Below are 21,309 nucleotides of genomic sequence, written 5' to 3' on the forward strand. Positions count from 1 at the left end.
CTCCACAAACTCGAATTTCCGAAGCCTGCAGCCTCCACGTACTGCTTGCTTGCAAATGATACGCTCCTCTATCTGGAATCCGTCTCCGCTCCGTGGCCTTAAAAGGCTATGACTGTGAGTGCGTTGGAAAACAGGTTAAAATTTACTATGAGCCAGAGAATGTAGGCGCATGATTTACGACGGAACAGACATTGATCGTCTGTTTTTTTTTTTTCTCATAGTCTCACAGGTCTTCCGTAACCTCCGTAATCTCTGCTCACACGACTTTGGAGGCTCTGACTGTAAGTGCGCCAAAACGTAGTCAGCCACGTAACATATCATATGAGCCCCTGTTAGGCCCAAACAGATACTACAAATAGTGCGGGAGGACCACCACGTCGTTCATCGTCACGGGCAGCAACCCCTCCCAATTTCGTCGATCACGTATCGATTCGCAAGTCTACCGCAATACGAGCTCCTGTTAAGCCAACGTGGGAGCACCATCGAACAGATACGTCGTCACCCTTGTTACACACCTCTTCTATCTACAGGCAAATCCACGACCAGTCCTTCATACACGACTTCCTAGTCTGGAGATGCTTTCGACTTCATTACGATTCAACAAAGAATAGACCGTTCATAGCTCTCGTCACAGCTCACGAACCCCTTCCCGTTCCGTTAGATCACGTTGCAAGAGAGCTCGACTGACGCTCACGATGCACTTCTCATATTGTTAGATCAAAATTCGTCCATCGCTTGATCTCTTCCTGGAGCTCTGATCTTCCGTCACCCAGATCCTCTCTCTCACCTAGCCTTTTGGCTCTGATACCAATTGTTAACTACCTTCTCTATTTCCTACTGCAGATCACGGGAGTAGCACCGATATTGTTCCACCTAGCCTTTTTTGCTGAAACGTGAGAGCTAACAGAGAATTCGAATTCAAAACATACGTGAAAGCTCATTCTCACCTCTCACTAGCTTCAACAAGCCCCATCTCCCTAGATGGATCTAGATGCCACATGTCATCATTATAGGGCCTTACTAATGCAACATTTCACCCCTCTCTTGGGATGCTTTAATTTCCTTTGCCCCTAGGCACATTTCTTGCATTAGACCCTTAGCCTTAGATCCACCTAGTCTGGTGCTATCAACCCTCACCTAGGACCTTGACATTAATTCCCTCCCGATCATTTACATGAAGCGCAAAATATGAAGTTATGGAAAACCTATCTATATGGTATAGAATTAAAGGTTAAGATTATCAAACACTTGTTTTTCCAACCAAGTGTTTTCGTCTCATCAGATCAAGTGGCCACGGTATCTTCAATCATTTGGACAGCTGATTGTCATTTATCAGCGCCAGTAAAGAAAACTTAGTGGCTGAGGCCTTGAGTAAGGAGGCCAAGTATAAACGTTGTTTTGGGTATCCAAGAAAAAGTTTGAGTAATATGAGATAATATTATACCTCAGATCAAGATTATGTTGTCATAACCCAAAGAGTACAACAAGACATAACGGAAGGCCTTGAAGGTTGCTGCATAGCTGATGAATACCTTCAGTAAGGAAAGCAAATATGTGCACCCAAAATCTCATCGAGCCGTCATGTGAACTACACAGCAGCTCGCATGCTGCTCACAAGGTTTTGGAGGAACCATCAACAATGTGGAGAGACATTTTCATTGGCCTTACTTAACAACGGATGTCACTTTTGTCCAACAATGCATTGTATGCCAAAAGATAAAGAGTGACTTAGGTCAAAGCCCTGGGCTTTTACAACCCCTACCCACACCTTCAGAAAGATGTAACACATTATAATAGATTCAAATATTGTTGTCCAAATGCCCACCTATCATTGACCACTTTAGTAAGCAAGCTTACTTTATTTCATGTAGGAGGGATATACCAGCTCCTAAAACACTTACTCTTTTAATGGCAGCCTTTAAAATTGCCATACGACGGTCCACCAGGTGCACCTTTGTTACCTCACGTTGCAATGGTATCGTCATAAGCCATTGCAACATGAATCACATCCTTTAGTGATGTAAGTTTGTTGAACCTTGTTCTAGTAGACTTGTGGGAGACCACTATAGTAGAACAGTTGCCATATCTGATCAGGAAAATCATTGTTATACACCTCCAATCCTTTCCTATCATCACAAACCATTCGAGCTTGAAATTTTTCTCAAACTCATCAGGAGAATTGCTCTGTGAATTTAATTCTAAATTCATCCTAAGAGAGGTGTGCTTTTGATGTCCTATTGTATGGGATCAGACATGTGTGCTGTCATGCAAGTATGCTTCCATAGCACTCACATGATGAACTTTCTACTAGTCCAACAAACTGAAATGTGTGTCAAAACAATTAAGTTGGGAGTGCACAATTCAGGTTTTTTCTCCTTCTTCTTCCCACAAAAAGGATAGTATCATGTGCATGTGCGTGGACTATAAAGATCTAAATAAGGTGACCATGAAAAATAATATCCTTTGCCCATGATGGATGACCTCATAGATCGCTTGTATGATAAAGCATATGTCACCAAGCTTAATCTATGAAGTCATAGAAGGAAATGGTATCCATCCAGGATGTGATAGGCTGTTTACATCTTGTACAATAGCCTCTCCCTTTCTCTTATTGAAGGGTTTATGAGGATTCAACTTCCTCTCCGCTATTTCAACCAATTTTGTCAGGTCTCTAAGATTGGTTGACTTGAACATTTCAAATCATACCTCACTTTTGGGCTTAGTTCTGCTAAATGTTTCTTTCTTCTATCATCCTCACTCTTTTTAGGTAACTCTAAAGAGAGTTTCAAAACCTAGCTGTAAATTCAGCATTACTCTCATTGTCGAACTAAACCTTTCCCAAGGGAAGGTCAATTCTTCTCAATGCCTCAAAGGCACGAAAGTGGCTCCACAAGCTTAGACCATTCAAGGATAGTTCTCTTCCCGTTTGTAACAAAGACCACCACATCAAAGCATCTTTTGTAGATGCAAGGTGGCAAGAGCAAGCTTCTCTTGATTATAGCTCAAAATGGTGAATCTGTTTCTGCATTGGAACGTGCCGCTGTGATACCAAATGTGAAGTTCCAAACATGCGAGAATGCAAATATGTGTAATGCATGCTGAATTTGAATGACGATTGGCCCTCCAATGGGAAAAGAGCGCCGCGCCCTCGTGAGAGTACTTGTTTCCTGTGTTCGACCTATATGCAAGGTTGGAAGAAAGATGACAGATGAATGCAAGGTGAATAGAGGATACTACGTGAGAGGGAGATACCCCTTCATTAATGTCCCTTGAGATCACTCAAGTTCCATCTACCATGCATCTAACATTCAATGCACCCTAATGCACCCTTCCCTTTCCTATTGCCTCTGGGACCTAGACACTTGGGTGCACATCTTTATTAATACAATAAGTATTACATGTCCAAATTTGGTTCCGTTTGAAGCAGTGGCTCCAGCTCGAGAGGCCTCATGTACTCTGATGATCCAGTGCCATAACAATATCGGTCAGTATCCATCATAAATACAAAAATTGATATTAAATTCTTCTACGCTCGTGCGAGCTCCCTCCCTCCCCGTCGCTCCCCGTCTACCTCCCCCTCGCCGTCTGCACGGCCCCTCCCCCTCCTTCCGCTAGCTGCTGTCGCGCAGCCAGCCACCCCCTCTCCTTCACTCTCCTCCTTCTCTCCGCCACGCTCCCCTCCCCCGCTCCTCACAACCCCTCCGCTCGTCGCTCCCCACCCTCTCCGCTCCACACCCCCACCCTCCCGCTCACCCGCTCCGCTCCACGCTACCCACCCCCTTTCCGCTCCACTCTCCCCTCCCACCCGCCTCACCCGCCTGGTCCACGCTCCCCACCCCCTTCCGCTCCTCGCTTCCCCACCCACCCGCCTCACCCGCCCGCTCCTCGCCCCCACCCTCGCCGCTCAGCCCAACTCACTCCCTCTCCACTCACCTCACCCGAGGTCCTCTCCACTCACCTCACCCTACCCTCGCCTCACCTCACCTCCCCTCACCTCACCTCACCTCACCTCACCTTAAAAAAAAAAAAAAAAAAAAACCACCTCACCTCACTTCACCTCACCTCCCTTTCCACTCACCTCACCCTACCCTCGCCTCACCTCACCTCCCCTCACCTCACCTCACCTCACCTCACCTCACTTCACCTACCCTCTCCGCTCGCGCTTCGCTTCCCATTCCCCCCCCTTCATCTTCCTTTCCTTCCCCACCTTGGGAGTTCGCAGTTAGTGAAGCGATATGGCGGCTACATGCCCGGAACCGGTGGCCAGACGGAACCCCCCCTCCATTAGCCTATCGCATCACTTTGATAGAGCCCCCGGTCTCCTTGGTGAAGAAGGCCGCCACGGACTTCTCCCAGACATCAGTTTATGGGAGGGTCATTGGCTACTCCCCTTCACGAGCAGACATCAGGGACTGGTTGCAGTCCACCCTCTACCTCGAGGACAGTCACATTGAGGAGGTTGCACTCATGGGACGTGGCATTTTCTGGCTTAAGCTCTCCTCAGCACAGGCTGCGAGCGACATGGTCAGACGATCGCCTACCTTTGTGGGTGGGAAGATCATTCTCATGGTCCCTTGGTACAGGGGCTTCAATGTAGCGGACTTCGACGCCCGCTTTCGTATTCCTCGACACCCAGTTACCCTTGTCTTCCCAGGTCTCGCAACCGAGCTTCGCCCGATCATCAAGGACCTGGGGGCGCACTTTGGTTGGCCTATGCAGGACACCTACATTGATGCGGTGGCAGCCCAAGGGGTGCCACGTGTCAAAGTGGCAGTCCATGATCCGCAGAGCATCCCCTCGGAGTTCGAGATAGAGACAGACATAGGTGTGGTGACGCAGCGCATTTTGGTCACTGGTGGCCCAAACCAGTGTCTTAGATGCCACGGCTTCGGGCACCAGGCTTGCTCATGTCCTCGCTTCACGGGTACGGAACCTCAGAAGACCCCCAGTCAGGCAGTTCAAGATACTCCGCTCCAGTCAGCGACATCCCCTCCCGAAGGGGAAGGCTGGACGGAAGTCAAACGAAAACGGAAGGGCAACAAAGCAGGCTCCAAAAAACCTTCCCAGCCACAGCAAGAGCCCCCTCAGATGATCCCTACCCATCAGCAGCCTGGTAAGGGGAAGGAGAAGGGTAAGGAGAAGGTCAGCCAGCCTCCCCCTCAGCCCTCATCCCGCCCTCCCCCCTCCTCCTCGATTCTCCGACCCCCACCCCCTCCAGGTTTCCCTCCCGCACCAGTGGCTTCCGCGCCTCTCTCTTCCTCGAGCATGATACAGAAGGAATCCCCCCCCCCCTCCTCCACCTGCACCACCTGCAGCCCCGAAGCCAGCACAGACCTCATCCTCGTCGATCCCTCCGGGCCCGACGACGGGGAGAGGCTCTTCCCCACAGGTGGCCAGCTCCCCTCCCTCCGGTTCAGACTCCTCATCTTCATCCCCAAGCCCAAGGGCTGCTCCTAGAGCTCTTCCATTGGAGTTCTACCGAGCAGGTCCTTGGGACTACTTGGATGCAGCGGGTATTGGCTCCTTTCCTGCATGCCTAGACATCAGCATCTTCTTCCTCCGCAAGGGGGCGGAGGGTAAGGTGTCCATTCTGGCTCCGCACGATGGTCCTAGCTATTCCTTCACTATCTCCAGTGAAGGGAGTGAGCAATGGACGAATGAAAATGTTTGGGAGACGATACGAGACCAGACCCAGGAGTAGGTGCAGGACTGGATTGGTAGCAGAGCAGCGGAGCTTCTTCAGCAGCAGTGGCAGGAGGGTGATGTTCGTCTGCGTTGGCGCCACAGCGCCAAACGTTTCCGACTCCTGGTCATTATTAGGCCACCGCTGGAGTGGGCCTACGCGGATGGGCTTCGTCCCTGGAGGACTTCAGAGGTTGCGGGCTTCTACGGCATCTCCCTGGCAGAGGCATCGAGCTGGTTAGAGAGAGCTTACCACCACGGGACGAAGGGCCTTTCCCCTCTGCTGAAGGTTTTAGAGGATGGGTCCGATGATCCGACATCCCCTTCGAAACCTTCACAGAAGCGCCTCCGCCTCCACACAGGACATCCCCCGACCACTTCGACCTCGACCGCAAGCAGACAGCTGTTTGTGGCCCACCTTCCCTCCTCATGAGTTTACGCATTATCTCTTGGAACGTTAACGGGTTCCACTCATTAGGCACCGGTGGCCCCAGGAAGATGGTGCTCAGACAGGAGCTCCAGCCAGCCTTGGTGGGAAAGGTAGATGCGCTCCTACTACAGGAACACAAGCTTTCGGCATCACAGACCAGTAGTTGTGGGAAGGTCCTCACAGGATGCTCCCACACTTACTGGGAACCTTCGATTGGCGAGCAGGGGAGAAGCGGGGGTGTCTGCACCTCCATCGACGCTTCTTTAGTTCAGCATGTGTTTGGTTTTGGCACTTTGATCCCAGGACGTGCGCTTTGGGTGGGCCTGCATATTGAGGGATCCCGCATCGGTATCCTCAATATCTACGCACCGACTGATCTCAGACGTAGATCCGTTTTTTGGAGATCCTTGACAGACTTGTTGCCAGAGATGGACTCTTGGATTGTAGGAGGGGACTTCAACAACCTTGAGACCTTAGAGGATCAGCAGGGAAGGGGCCCGGAGTTCCTCGGTATAGCTCAGGCAGAGCAGGCAGATTGGGACTCCTTCCTCTTTGCAGTGGGAGGTCGGGACAGCTGGAGGGAGCCATCCTTTCGCAGATGGCCTGGGAGTCTGGACTTCTCTTGGGGCTACAGGAGGGAGGGAGGCAGACTCTTGGAGCGGCTGGACTGTTTTTATGTTAGTGATTGGGCGCTTGGCAGAGGAGGAGAGTCAGGAGTGGTTCCAGGGACGACACTTTCAGACCATGCCCCAGTCATCCTAGTCCTGGACTCGGCCTCTCAGTCCTCACCTCCACGCTCATGCCGGATCCCAGATTCCATCTACACCAGAGCAGCGGTTCACAGCAGGATAGTGGACCTTTGGGAGCAGGAGTGGGACCCCACCAGGGATTTGGCAGCACAGGTAGCTCAGGCGCTTGCTGAGTCTAGCCGCATTTGCTAGCAGGAGGCGATTCAGGTCAGACAACGGTGTTGGGCACGGGAGAGGGGTCTCAGACGTGATCTTGCCTCGATTCAGAGGATGCAGCAGTCCTCTCCTAGCTCTGAGGAGCTCAGACAGCAGGAGGTTCGGGCCCGAGCCATGCTAGAGGAGATTACCCAGCGTCGATCAGAGTTTTCATTTCATGCTTCCAAGTCCTTCTGGGCTAGGAAAGGCGACATGATGTGCAGCGAGTTCTTTAGGACTCATGGACAGAGGTCAGCAGGGGAGCAGCTCCATTCGCTTAGGAGGCAGGATGGTAGTGTCAGGACAAATCCAGATGAGGTCCGGGACTTGGCGACAGACTTTTACAGATCATTATTCCAGCAGGAGCCCCCAGACCCTCGTGGCCGCATTTGCAGAGAGGAGGTGTGGAGGTCTATACCGAGACTCGTGCAGCCCAGCATGAGCGACACCCTTCTCGCTCCTTTCACTGTTGCGGAGTTGCAGGATGCGGTGAGTGCTATTGATGGGCAGAAATGCCCAGGTGAGGATGGCCTCTCTAGAGCTTTCTTCACCACCTTTTGGGAGCAGATCCACCGACCCTTGCTCGCAGCCTTCCAACACATCTTCTCCAGTGGGCAGATGCCAGAGAGCCTTGCGACAGGCGTGATTTGCCTCATCCCCAAAGGGGGGGACCGCCAGGAGATCCGACAGTGGCGTCCAATCACCCTCCTTCCGACCGCCTACAAAATCCTCGCCAAGATGATCAGCAGTCGCATCCGCCCCCTGCTACACGACTTGATTCATGACACCCAGACTGGTTTTGTCTAAGATCGCAGCATCTTGGACAACATCTTCACTTTCTCAGAGGCGACGGAATGGGCCCAGCACAGTGGCCAGCACCTTGCCATACTCCTTCTCGACTTTGAGAAGGCGTACGACAGGGTAGACTGGTCCTTCTTGGAAGGTACACTCGCTCGGTTCGGTTTCCCGGAGGAGTGGATCAGAGGTATTGCTAGCCTTTATAGATCGGCCTCCAGTCGGGTTATCATTAGCGGCAGGATGGGGGAGAGATTCACACTCGAGCGCTCGGTGCGACAGGGCTGTCCATTAGCGCCTTACCTTTTCCTATTTTTTGCGGAGGCCATGACACACTTCCTTCGAGCTCGTACCACTGGTCTTCGCGGGATGCGTCTCCCTATTCGAGAGGATGTCGAGTTGTTGGACTCCGAGTATGCAGACGACACAGCTCTATATGTGCAGGATGATGTCGAGTCACTGGAGCGAGTGAGACTATCCCTAGAGATTTTTTGCCTTGCGGCTGGGGCGAAAATCAACTGACATAAGTCAGTTGGTTTTCTTGCAGATCCGAGAGCCAGCTCACAGTGGGGTATTTTCTTGGGGTTTCGCTGGATCCCTAAAGGACAGACGGCACGTTACCTGGGATTCCAGGTAGGCCTGGACATCACACCGGCTCAGCAGTTCTTGCCGGTCCTAGCCTCCATACGACGGAAGCTTGCTTTCTGGAGCACGGCTCGGCTTTCCTTGGCAGGCAGGGCCCTTGTGGTCAACCAGGTCCTTCTTGCTACTGCTTGGTATGTGGCCTCTTGCTGGTGTTTTTCGAGGTCTTGTGTAGCCCAGCTGAGGAGATTGGTGCGGAACTTCCTATGGTCAGGTTCAGACGGTTCCGGCACCACCAGAGTTAGGGTCGCCTGGCAGACGGTCATTCTTCCCCAGGCAAAGGGCGGCCTTGGCATTATAGATCCAGAGCTGCAGAGTCAGGCACTTCTTGGCAAGCTAGTCATTCGCGGTCTGACCCCAGGAGGACAGACGTGGAAGCTCTTGCTACAGCATGGTCTCAGTGGGTGTACTCCCCAGAGAGGGGGTGTTTGGCAGCCTTCCATTAGATGGATCTTCACTTCAGCTCCTTTGACTCAGCTGAGGAACTTCCTTGGCATTATAGATCCAGAGCTGCAGAGTCAGGCACTTCTTGGCAAGCTAGTCATTCGCGGTCTGACCCCAGGAGGACAGACGTGGAAGCTCTTGCTACAGCATGGTCTCAATGGGTGTACTCCCAAGAGAGGGGGTGTTTGGCAGCCTTCCATTAGATGGATCTTCACTTCATCTCCTTTGACCCAGCTGAGGAGATTGGTGCGGAACTTCCTATGGTCAGGTTCAGACGGTTCCGGCACCACCAGAGCTAGGGTCGCCTGGCAGACGGTCATTCTTCCCCAGGCAGAGGGCGGCCTTGGCATTATAGATCCAGAGCTGCAGAGTCAGGCACTTCTTGGCAAGCTAGTCATTCGCGGTCTGACCCCAAGAGGACAGACGTGGAAGCTCTTGCTACAGCATGGTCTCAGTGGGTGTACTCCCCAGAGAGGGGGTGTTTGGCAGCCTTCCATTAGATGGATCCTCACTTCAGCTCCTTTGACTCAGCCCCATTCCCCTTTCCTCCGTAGCCTCATCTCGGTATGGAGGAAGCTGCGACACAGCCTTTCTCAGGTTCCCCCTAGTTGCCGAGAGGAGACAGACAGACAGACAGCCCTTGATCTGGAGCAGCCAGGTGACAGATGATACAGGTCGTCAGCTTGGAGAGAGATCCCATATCCCTTGGGCACTTTGGGCGCATGGGCCCGCACGCTCGGTCCGGGTTTGGAGGGACGTCTACAGTAGGATGAGCCCAGGCGAGCTGGCAGCAGCAGTAGGTACGGCATGTGGGATCCAGGCTCGGCGAGCGGAGATTGATGCTGCCATCCCTGCATGTTGGAGGATTCCCGTAGGCACCGGACAGCTTTTCCCAGGAGATGAGAGGTGGCTAGGACAGTTCACTCCACGAGGCATTCCTTTGGTGGTGGCAGGCCTCTTCTCGGATTCTTCGGTACATCTCTTCTCCATCACTGATGACAGTTGCCTACAGAGTAGAGAGGCCGTGATCGACCCCCAGCTTCCGTGGCAGCGCCTTCGCATTTTAGGGCTGCAAGGGAAGACTTGGCATATAGACCCCCTGATTATGCAGGACCAGGATTGGAGATTCTGGATATGGGAGGGCCGTTCCTTGTCAGAGGTGGAGTGGGACCTAGGGGAGTGGCTTTGGCCACCGTCGGAGACCTCAGAGAACCCTACCTTCTTCTTTTCTTACAATACACGCACGGGCTGGCGTGCTCTTGGGGCTCTCCAGCGTGGGCTACCCACACAGGCACATAGGTGGTATGCCCAGGGGATATCCTTGGTCTTTCTTCGCACCTTCTGGAAGACTCTTTGGGCCAGTTGGCGTCCGAGGAAGATCTCCTACTTCCTTTGGATGGTGGCACACAAGGGGCTTCCAGTTGGTAGCTGGCTGAGAGAGATGGGGCAGGAGGGGCATTGTCAGATGTGTCTCCAGGAGGAGGAGTCCCTGAAGCATTGCCTTTGGAGCTGCTCACACGCGCAGACGGTTTGGAAGGGAATCATGGGGATCTTAGCTAGGGCTACACCCGAGCTAGGACCGATCACTTGGGGAGCCATTTGTTGGTGCAGCACTGAGCCGGGACATCACTTGGCCTATGAGTTCTCTAGACAGGATCCCGTCTTTTTCATCACGCAGGCCACTTGGGCATACATGGACAGCTTCCCGTGGCATTTGACAGAGACAGATGCAGGAGCGACGCCTCGGCACCCAGTTTGGGAGATCATAGGGAGCATCACAGGCTGGCATATCTGGACTTCCAGATGTGCGCAGACTGTAGGAGCTCAGACTTCTTCTACCACCCAGACCCTCGCAGATATCTGGAGCACGATCATTCACACGCTCAAGGGTCAGTGGGATCAGATTCAGGGAGAATCCCGGGCAGGAAGGAAAAGAGACGACGTTTCCTTCGCGACTGGGACCACCGGGAGCTATTCTTCCAGCACTCCACTCAGAGTCTTCAGTGGCATTACGCCCCTCCACCGTGGCTGTTTGTCCACTCTCCGATGATTATGCCCTAGGAGGCTTGTATTTAGCTTTTTGACTTCTCGGGCTGAATCCGTTTTGTGATTACAGCCCGCTGGCCTTCAGTCCTTCTTGTACTCTCGCTTTCAAGTAATATAACTAGCACTACTTTTTGCGCAAAAAAAAAAAAATCATAAATACAAACACGTCATACCATTAAAATTTGCGTATAATGTAATAATGTCTATTAATTACAAAATAGTGATTTCTTGTCATGACAACCCATGCATTCAATTATTAGAGTCCCTTAGGTCTTCAGTTACCGCCCTTGCCCTCAAGCACTTACCCCTAGAAGCATGTTTTGTCAAATGTGCATGGGAGCCGTAGAGCCTTCTAGTCATCTTAGATCCTGATCATCAAAGACCTCAATAGCTAAATCTTTGACAATTCTTCATAACAACGCAACAATCCATTATTTACATTTACATACATTACCATTGGTCTCTCTACGGACTTCATATCATTGACCCATAATTGGAACACAACATTCCCTCCCTCTTCAAGCATCGGCATCCTCAATGATGAAATATGGGAATACTCTTCATATCTGGTAAACGGATTTCCAGGTAATCTCAAATAGAGGAAGGCCATGACAAGCAATCAATACCACATGTATCTTTTGGTTTCGAACAATCATTTCTGTTAGAATTATTATTATAATTCAGTAGTGACCAATGTAATGTAATAAGTAGGTTAGGGGCACTTTTTCCTCATTTAGAGGTTTCCCCCCCTAACCACAGTTAGTTCACTAACTACGGTTAGTGAAGGATAAGGTTTTGTCACTTAGACAAAACCCATCCCACTTCTTGTATAAGTCACTTCTTCTATTGCAAGTACTACGTTCAGCTCTCTTGCTTCCTGCTCTCTCACTCTCTCTTTATGTAACATTTGGTATCAGAGCAGCAAGACCTTGCTCCTAGCTTCCTAGCCCGCAAGCTTCCTGCTCCTAACTTCCTGCCTAGCTCCCTGCTCAACAGCCCCTTACAGCCGTACAGCCCACGCTTCAATTCACGAAGCTCACGCTCCTGTTGTTCGTACTGTACCTGCGCAAGCCCGTACGTCTGCACCACTATTCTGTACAATGCCCATACTGCTAGTACTGCAAGCAGCGTGTCTGTACGTAGGTAAAGTGCTGCAGGTACTTAGCTTGTACGTTGTTCGTACCATCGATTCGTACAAGTCGCACGGACTGTTCCATATAGCCATACATTCGTTGTACAGTCGTACATCCGCCGTACTACTTGTTCCGTACAAATCTGCGCCGATTGTCCGTACAGGAAGGAGGACCATACGTTTGCACATAGGAATCCGTACGTCCGTACAGGTTGCTGCAAATCCGTACACAGTACGGATATCCGTACATTTTGCAAGCTATTGTACTTTTCGTCGGCATCCGCACTTCTGTGCAGGTTATATTCTAGTAGGTACTCTAGTAGTTGGTTTTTTGGCAGGCATTATCTGCAGATAGCCATTGTTTGGCTTAGATCTTGCAGAGAATTTGGGGCATTCTGTATTTGTGGGCAGACATTGCATTTGGGTTGTAGGTTGTCCAAAATTTGGGACTTTTGCAATTACACTGCAATTTTGCAGTGAAATTTGGGGCTTTTGCAGGCAGAGTGCAATTTGTGTAACATTTGGGGCTTTCAGACCATTTGCCCTCTTTTATATGCAATCTCCCACAGGAAATTGGGGCTTTTGCATTTAAGTTGCAATTTTGCAGGTAAAAGAGCATTTTGGAAGTTTGCAAACAGTTTTGGACTCAGTACGAGTCAAATTGCAGACTTTTGCCACCTTTTGCAGATTCTATTTGCAGATTTTTGGGCATTGAGCAGAGCATTGTTGTGCATTTTGAGCCTTTGACAGAGTGCAATTTGTGTAACATTTGGGGCTTTCAGACCATTTGCCCTCTTTTATATGCAATCTCCCACAGGAAATTGGGGCTTTTGCATTTAAGTTGCAATTTTGCAGGTAAAAGAGCATTTTGGAAGTTTGCAAACAGTTTTGGACTCAGTACGAGTCAAATTGCAGACTTTTGCCACCTTTTGCAGATTCTATTTGCAGATTTTTGGGCATTGAGCAGAGCATTGTTGTGCATTTTGAGCCTTTGACAAGCTGTGACAGTATTTGTCACTGTGGGCATATTTTTCTTTGCAGATTTTATTTGTGCATCTTACATCCCAGGAAGGGACTTTACTTGTTCAGTTTGCTGTATTTCTGAGTTTATCTGGCAAAAATGGCACAGAACAACTCAAATGAGGTGTTCGGGGTTCTCACACAGGAGGATAAGTTGGATGGCACCAACTACTCCTTGTGGAGTTTCATGGTTCTAAATATCTTAGTTGGCAGAAATCTTTGGGATTATGTCAATGGAGATGAAGAAAGACCAGATACAACGCCTATACCTGTCACTCCTACAGCTGGAGACATGGGTAGAGGTACAAATACAGCACAGGTGATTGGAGTAGCCGCTCCAGGAGCTCCCACAACAGAGCAGAAAAGATGGGACTCTAGAGATGCACAAGCTCTTTCAGTAATTTCTCTTTGTGTCAAGAGGTTCATTATACCTCATATTCGGTCATGCAAGACATCTATGGCAGCTTGGGTAATACTGGAGAGTATGTTTGCAGCAAGGAACGATGCCAGAGTTTCCTACCTGAAGCGAGAACTTTTCCATACACATATGGAAGAGGGAGATTCCATGAATTCTCACCTCACGAAGCTTCAGGATCTCAGGGAACAATTGCTGAACATTGATGAAGTCATTCCGGATTCAGAGATGATCTCCACCACTCTGAACTCTCTTCCTGAGTCCTATCTTGGTTTCCACACCTCGCTGAATTTGTCATTGAGGGGGGGCAGCAATCCTCTCTCCTTTCACGAGTTGGTAGGACTTCTATTGCAGGAGGAACAAACACGCAGAAATATGGCAACCCGGGCTGGCGAGCATGCTATGCTCTCCAAGTTCAAGCCCAAGGGTAAAGGGTAAGCCACATGCCAATCAGCCCACACATCAGCATAAAGCTGATTCTAGACAGCCTTCTTATAAGGCACAGGGTGATACAAACAAGCAGAAAAAGAAGGGCATCTGTCATTATTGCAAGAAGCCCGGTCATTATATTGGAGAGTGCAAGAAGCGCATAGCCAAAGAAAAGAAAAGGGATTCCGGTATGGCCGTATCAGATGCATCAGGTCCACATTGCCATGATGGAGGAGATGCTGCAGCCAACTTGGTTGAAGAGCACTATGCCTTTTTGATTTGCACTTCAGATTTTTCAGTGGGTAGTTCAGATACTACAGCCACTAATCATGATGACCCATATGCTTTTTTGACTTGCAGTTACGATCCTTCAAAGGATGAATGCTCTTTCAGTGTTGATGAAACACTACATACTTGGTATTTTGATAGCGGTGCTTCAAAGCACATCACTTCCAAGAAAAATCTGTTTGTAACTTTGCATTCTTCACCCACCAAGAAGAAGGTAACTTGTGCAAATAATTCTTCTCATTTAGTGTGTGGAGTGGGAGACATTATTCTCACATCCACTGATGGCACAGATTTCAGAATTTCAGATGTACTCTATGTGCCAGGTATAAAGAAGAATTTGCTTTCAGTGTCCTCACTCAATAGAGGAGGATTTCAGGTTGTTTTTGATGATGACAAGTGTGCAGTCAGAGACAAAGAAAATGAATATGCTTTGAGGTTGTCTGGCACTTTGTATCGGGGTCTTTTTCAGCTTGATTTATATGAAAAAAGATCCCATCTTGCATTATCAGTTAGCACTCCCACACAATGCGGAGTTATGGCATGCCAGGTATGGGCACATGAGCTATGGTAGCTTAATGACACTTCAGAAGCATGATATGGTTGATGCATTACCTCCTTTGGAGTCGCCGCCTCCTCATGCATGTGAAGGTTGCATTCTTGGCAAAATGCATAGGCTTCCCTTTAAGAAGGATGGTGCAGTGAAAGCTACAAGAAAATTGCAGCTTATTCACAGTGATGTCTGCGGTCCCATGAGGACACCTGCTTTTGGGGGTTATCTCTAATTTGTTACATTCATAGACGACTTTCCCAATTACACTTGGGTCTATGGTCTCAAGGTAAAATCAGAAGTGTTTATGCATTTCAAACACTTTGTGGCTATGGTTGAGAATGAGACAGGACTCAAGGTGCAGACACTTCGCACAGAGCGAGGAGGGGAATATATGTCTCATGAATTTGAGACATTTTTGAAAGAAAAAGGCATTATGCATCAGCTTACAGTGAGGATTACACCTCAACAAAATGGCAAAGCTGAACGGAAGAATCGCACCACCATGGAAATGGATAGATGCATGCTCACAAGTAAGACGTTGCCTCACAGGTTTTGGCTGGAAGGCCTCATGTTTGCAAACTATATTTTAAATCGGGCTCCTACAAAGGCTTTGAAGACAATCACTCCCTATGAGGCATGGCATGGGAGAAAGCCTTCAGTGGACCACTTCAGAGTTTTTGGTTGTGTTGCATATGACCACGTGCCTGTGGAGTTTAGGCACAAGTTGTCAGATAAGGCACTAAAATGCATTTTTGTAGGATATAGTTCACAAAGCAAAGGCTATCGTCTCTACAATCCTGCTACACGCAAGATTTTTGTCAGTAGAGATGTCATATTCTCTGAAAATCCTGCACATACAAATGCTGAATTTCAGATTCTGGCCTCTTTAGATGATGTGTTTGAGGGGATGCTTCCTATTTCATGGTTCCCCCGCTGAAATTCAGAATTTACAGCAACTCCGCCAGCTCTACAAGTACAGATTCAACCCCAAGCTGAATTGGTACAACCTCAGGGTGTGGATGAAGTTGTCAGGCAAGAAATTCAAGAGATACACGCAGCCAAAACAGTCCCGCATTGGTTGCTTCAGACTCTCAGGGAGAGTAGGCTTGAAGCTCCGTTGCCTGGCAGAACTCGTAGTGCAGTAAGGCACATGGAGGGAGCTCATTCAGTTGAATCAGCTTATACAGGTACTCTTCTTGATGAGGAGCCTGAGACATTTGAAGAAGCAAAAGATAATGTGCATTGGATGAATGCCATGCACGATGAGTTACAGTCCATTCATAAAAATCAGACTTGGGATGTTGTGGATTTGCCACCAGGTAAGAATGCCATAGGTACACGGTGGGTTTTCAAAGTCAAAAGAAAAGCAGATGGGTCCATTGATCGGTACAAGGCAAGGCTGGTTGCAAAAGGATATGCTCAAAAAAAGGGCATAGATTATGAGGAGACTTTTGCTCCTACAGCACCCTCTACATCAAGAAGGATGGGGGGGATATTCTGGTCATCATTCTTTATGTAGATGACATGCTGCTCACCGGATCAAATGAGGAAGTAATTGCAGATTTCAAGGCCCAATTGAAAGCTACATTTGATATGTCAGACTTGGGCTTGTTACATTTCTTTTTGGGGATCCAGTTTATTCAAGAGAAACGTGGCATTGTTATGTCTCAGTCCAAGTATGTTCAAAAGCTCTTGGACAGATTCAACATGCATGATTGCAAGCCTATGTCCACTCCCATGGAGCCGGGGCTGAAGCTTACAATGCATGATGCGGGTGAATCAATTGATGTCACACTCTATAGTCAGGCTGTTGGATGCCTCATTTATCTTTGCAATACACGACCTGATATTCAGTTTTCAGTTTCTCAGGTGAGCAGGTATATGCACAGCCCAAAGATTATGCATTGGCAGGCTGTAAAACGCATCTTCCGTTACTCGCAAGGTACAAAGTCTTTTGGCTTGATGTTTCCTAAGGGGGGTGACTTGCAGATGCTTGCATTTCTTGGTTGAGCAAGAAACAGTCTACAGTGGCTACCTCCTCATGTGAAGTTGAGTACAGGGCAGCTTTCACAGCGACGGTTGAATGTGTTTGGCTGTGTCGTTTATTTGCTGATCTTCATCTTTCATTGGAGGGTCCTTCTTCGATTCTCACTGATAGTCAGATTGCTGTAGCAGTGGCAAAGAATCGTTTGTTTCATGCTCGCACGAAGCACATTGAGGTTCACTATCACTATGTCAGAGAGAAGTTGCATGCAAGAGAGATCAGTATGATCTATGTGTCAACACATGACAATGTTGCAGACATCTTCACCAAAGCACTTCCACGTGAAAAGTTTGAGGCATTTCGTAGTGCCCTGAACTTATATCCTTTTGGTGATTTATCATTTCCTTGTACATGACATTGGCACTGCAGGGGGGTGCTAGAATTATTATTATAATTCAGTAGTGACCAATGTAATGTAATAAGTAGTTTAGGGACACTTTTCCCTCATTTAGAGGTTTTTCCCCCTAACCACAGTTAGTTCACTAACTACGGTTAGTGAAGGATAAGGTTTTGTCACTTAGACAAAACCCATCCTACTTCTTGTATAAGTCACTTCTTCTATTGGAAGTACTACGTTCAACCCTCTTGCTTCGTGCTCTCTCACTCTCTCTTTATGTAACAATTTCTCCCCGATCTAGGATTCTTGTTAGCTTGCACACTATATTTTTATCTAGTTCTTGTAACGTAACAATATCATCAATTAATGAATTAGTTGGTTGCAAAATGGTTTTAATAAAGATGCATGAAACAATGGATGCACCTTGCAATTTTGTGGTAATTCTAACGTATAGGCAAAATCGCCTATTCCTGAAGACGCCGGCCCTCCCATAACCAAAGCTGCCTCCGTGCACCCTTGTGTTGTGCTAAGAAAGGCAGGGGGTCAATAGTCCACTCCTTGCCCAAACGGCCCACAACTCCGACCCGTTGCCACTCTAGCAAACCCTAAGCCTCATCATTTTGGAGGTCACTTGCCGTCTCTGGCTGGAGGAGGCCCCTGGCGAGTGCAGCAGAAGGAGCCAATGAATGCCGTAGAACTGAATCTTACAGGCACTCTTGTCCTTGAAAATTGTCCACTGACGCTATTTTGAGGCATAGACTCAAGCTCTGTGCCAAATGCTCTTCCAATGGAGTGAAGGATAGGACAATACTCCCTAGGAGTCTCGAGAAGCGAAGCGTCACCAGAATGTGTGGCGCACAATGAACCGAATCCATGTTGGTGAATCCATGATACCACGGTGGCAGGTAGACGTGGTGTGGGCCAAGGAAGATAGGACTCTACTCTACCAGGGTCTGGGTGGTGTTTGTCGAGTTCAGCTGGAGGAGAAAGACTCCCCTCCCGTAGATGGTGACATCCTGAATGTGGTCATCTGCTAGTGCTAAACTCGCTTGGAGCCAATCCCGCACCTGTCTCCTTGAGGGTGTGAGGCCCACGATCTTGCCCACCAAGGCTTTATGTTGGAGTGACTGAATTGCAATTTTAACCTATTGCTTGTCATGTGGAGAAAGAAGAACCTTAACAACATTGGGAGTCCAGGGTGCTGCCATTTGAGCCCCTCTTGCTAGACCAAAGGTCACCACCAAGAGTCTTGCTTTAAAAAAAAACAAGCAAAATGTTGTGCAATGAAAGGAGGGGAGGGGGGTGGAAAAGGATGAAGAGGATGAAGGGAAAAGAAAGGCTCGCAGGTAAGGAGGAGGAGGAGGCAAGGGCCTTCACACCCCTATATCTTGAGCTGAAGAAGAGGCCACAATTAGGCTCAGGGGAGCACTAGGCAGCAAGGCTGCTCACCAAGTGGAGGAGCAGCAAAAAACACCAAAATGTCCCGAAACAACTCAAATCAACTCAGCTAAGCCTTGCTAACGAAGGGGCTGCCAAGGACCAAAGGAGAAGACCCCGGGCAAATCGAAGGACTAGAGAAGCATGAACAACTGCAGCCTAAACCAGGGGCTGTTCGAAAAGCGAAGGAGCCAAGAACGCCTTCCACCTTGCTCGACCAACTCCATAGAGAATCCACAAGCCCGGCCAGCTCCATAGCCAAATGCAGCCAACTAACAAAGTGAGGCAGGCTCACCAATGCAGCCCCAATTGTTTGGGCTGGCAAGCAAGAGTAGTCATATGACCAAGAACAAGCCCAAGGGCAATCACAACCTACTAGAACACCTCCAGGAGGAATTGTGCGCAACTGAATGCCTGCTAGGGGATAACGTGGGGTGCAAGAGGACCAATGTGAGCTCCAAGCTGTTTGAAAAGACAGCAGGAGACTTGCTCGAATTGTGAACAGCTGTCCACAAGGGCACGGACCTTTGATCAGCTACCACCAATGGATGTGACCTAGGGAACACCTAGCTGGCCGGCCACTCCAGAACACCCACGTAGCAGCAACAAACCTGGAGCTTCAAATTTGAGTTGATGGTGGGATTGAAAGAGGCAAAGGCGCACATGAGAAGATGAAAAAAGGGTGACCAACGTGGCAGTGGGGACTGAGAAGCACAGAGACAGAAGGAAAGGCTATGGTGGGGGGAGGGGGCGTAGCGAGCAGGGAGCAGCTCTCCCCAGATGTTAATATTCTTTCTATCTTTCCTTCCATCATTTTTACTCTTGGCAATTCGAAGTATAGAATTATAAGTTGGATGAATATATTTAGTCGATTGTCACAAGGACTATCCAAACTTGGTCTTAAAAGTCATCTTCGGATTGGTGACTTCCTACTTGCGATTCATGCTAGTCATAAGCTATACATGGCAGTATGAAGCTTTGGAAGGTCATTCAGTTTGAATGTTACTGTGCACTAGAAAATACTGGGATGTGAGCTGGATGTTGTTTGCTCAGTAAAGTAGTCTTTGCTTTTTTGACTTCTGCATTCAAATCAGTTGTTTTTTTAAATGGGAATTCTTGCAATTCTCGGACTGCTAGGATTGTCTCCTGTTTCCACTTACAACTCCATTATGGTGATGCAGTGTCGGTGGGAGAGCCTTCTCAAGCAAGGAAGGAGGATAATGGTTGTTGGTGACCTAAACATTGCACCGTATCCAATTGATTCATGTGATCCAGGACCAGAATTCAATGCCAATCCGTAAGGTCTTCAGCAAGTGGTGTTCTTTGGTCAAAGAAACTGGATTAAGTGGTTGAATATGCTAGCGTACTGACAAGCATGAGACATTAGGAGTATGCAGCGTATCTATCTAAGTGGGATAATACTTGTTGGCCTTCTTTGTGTTTGGTCTTTCTAGAGAGAGATTGCTTGATGGAGGTGTTTCTCTCCAATGATTTGACTGTTAGGTTTACTCCTCTAGTATGACCTTGCAGGCTAGTTCTAGATAACATGTTGTTTGAAAGTTACCATCGGGTAACAACCGAAAGGGATTTCGTACTTCCGTATCAAATCCTGCCATTAGAACTTGTCCATCTGTTGACGCTGGGAACTGGTTGCTTGTTCTTCGATTGGATCCGGAGGCAAATCACTTAGTCAACATATGACTAATAGGACACTAGGATTTTAGGACTATTAGTCCTAACCCTAGACCTAGGGTTTATTATGCTGTACTTTAGGTACTGTGTTGATGGAATACGAGGTAGTATTTGAATAGTAGACAATTCTATAGCCTTTACCATGTCACTTTAGTTCTTTTACTGCAATACTCAACGTTTTGATTGCTTAACTGATGTTTCGTCTAAGTCATTGTCTTCTTGCTTAAGTATCAAAGCACTTTAATTCTGCGTCCTGCTGGTGCTGTCTTCTGCAGTTATGGTTTTGTAGCTTGCTGAGCTTTTAGGTCGCTGCTAGTTGACTACTGCACATTAGGCTACCATCATTTAGGAGTTTTCCCAAGTGCTACTCTTATTCATTTGAAGACCAACAAGCTTTTTTAGCCAGTAAGCTTTTCCCGTGGCACTTTTCTTGGCATAAGTATCCTCAAGACGTTGCCACATCTCCCACGCAGTAGGTTCATCCCTGATGCCTACAACCAGTGAATCATCAACTGTAAGCATAATGGTCGACCTGGCCAAGCCGTCCATCTTCTCCCACTGCTCATCAGTAACGTTGGGGGGCTTAACACCTTTTTCCTTTATAGGCTTGTACTGGTCCTTCTGCATCAGCACATTGTAGCATTGTGTCCTCCATATGTCGTAATTTTTAGCTCCTTCGAGCTTCTTTATCTGAAACAAGGACGACACGTCGCTGCCGGAACTCATGGTAAAGAAAGTAGAGTTTGACTCCCTGTAGTCGTGCAATTAAGCACTAGTCACTCCAAGAAAATTCCCCCGCAGCGGAAGTACGATCAAAAAATGAATTTGGTACTGTTTCAGTGGCACAAAACCAACTGAATATTTTTCTCCCACTTGCTGCAGAAACAGTACAGCAAGCTGTTCCTGTCTTTTTCGCTGGCGAAAGTGCGGTACAGCTGCGTCAAATAGCTCCAGAAAAATCCCAGAACTGATATAATAAAAA

General features: G+C 48.4%; 1 protein-coding gene across 3 annotated transcripts in view; it reads left to right on the forward strand.

Annotated features, from left to right (window-relative positions):
- Window positions 1–21,309, forward strand: part of LOC147906243 (endonuclease/exonuclease/phosphatase family protein) — a 105,331-nt gene that overhangs the window by 25,093 nt on the left and 58,929 nt on the right. For all 3 annotated transcript variants that reach the window (XM_087377374.1, XM_087377383.1, XM_087377389.1), the window contains exon 5: window positions 19,817–19,932. In XM_087377374.1, the coding sequence (XP_087233500.1) occupies window positions 19,817–19,932 (116 nt within the window). The remainder of the gene's footprint in view (window positions 1–19,816; window positions 19,933–21,309) is intronic.

Source organism: Dipteris shenzhenensis, chromosome 1, assembly GCF_047967505.1.
Source record: "Dipteris shenzhenensis isolate YYH24624 ecotype China chromosome 1, Dip_SZ_1.0, whole genome shotgun sequence".
Lineage (NCBI taxonomy): Eukaryota > Viridiplantae > Streptophyta > Polypodiopsida > Gleicheniales > Dipteridaceae > Dipteris > Dipteris shenzhenensis.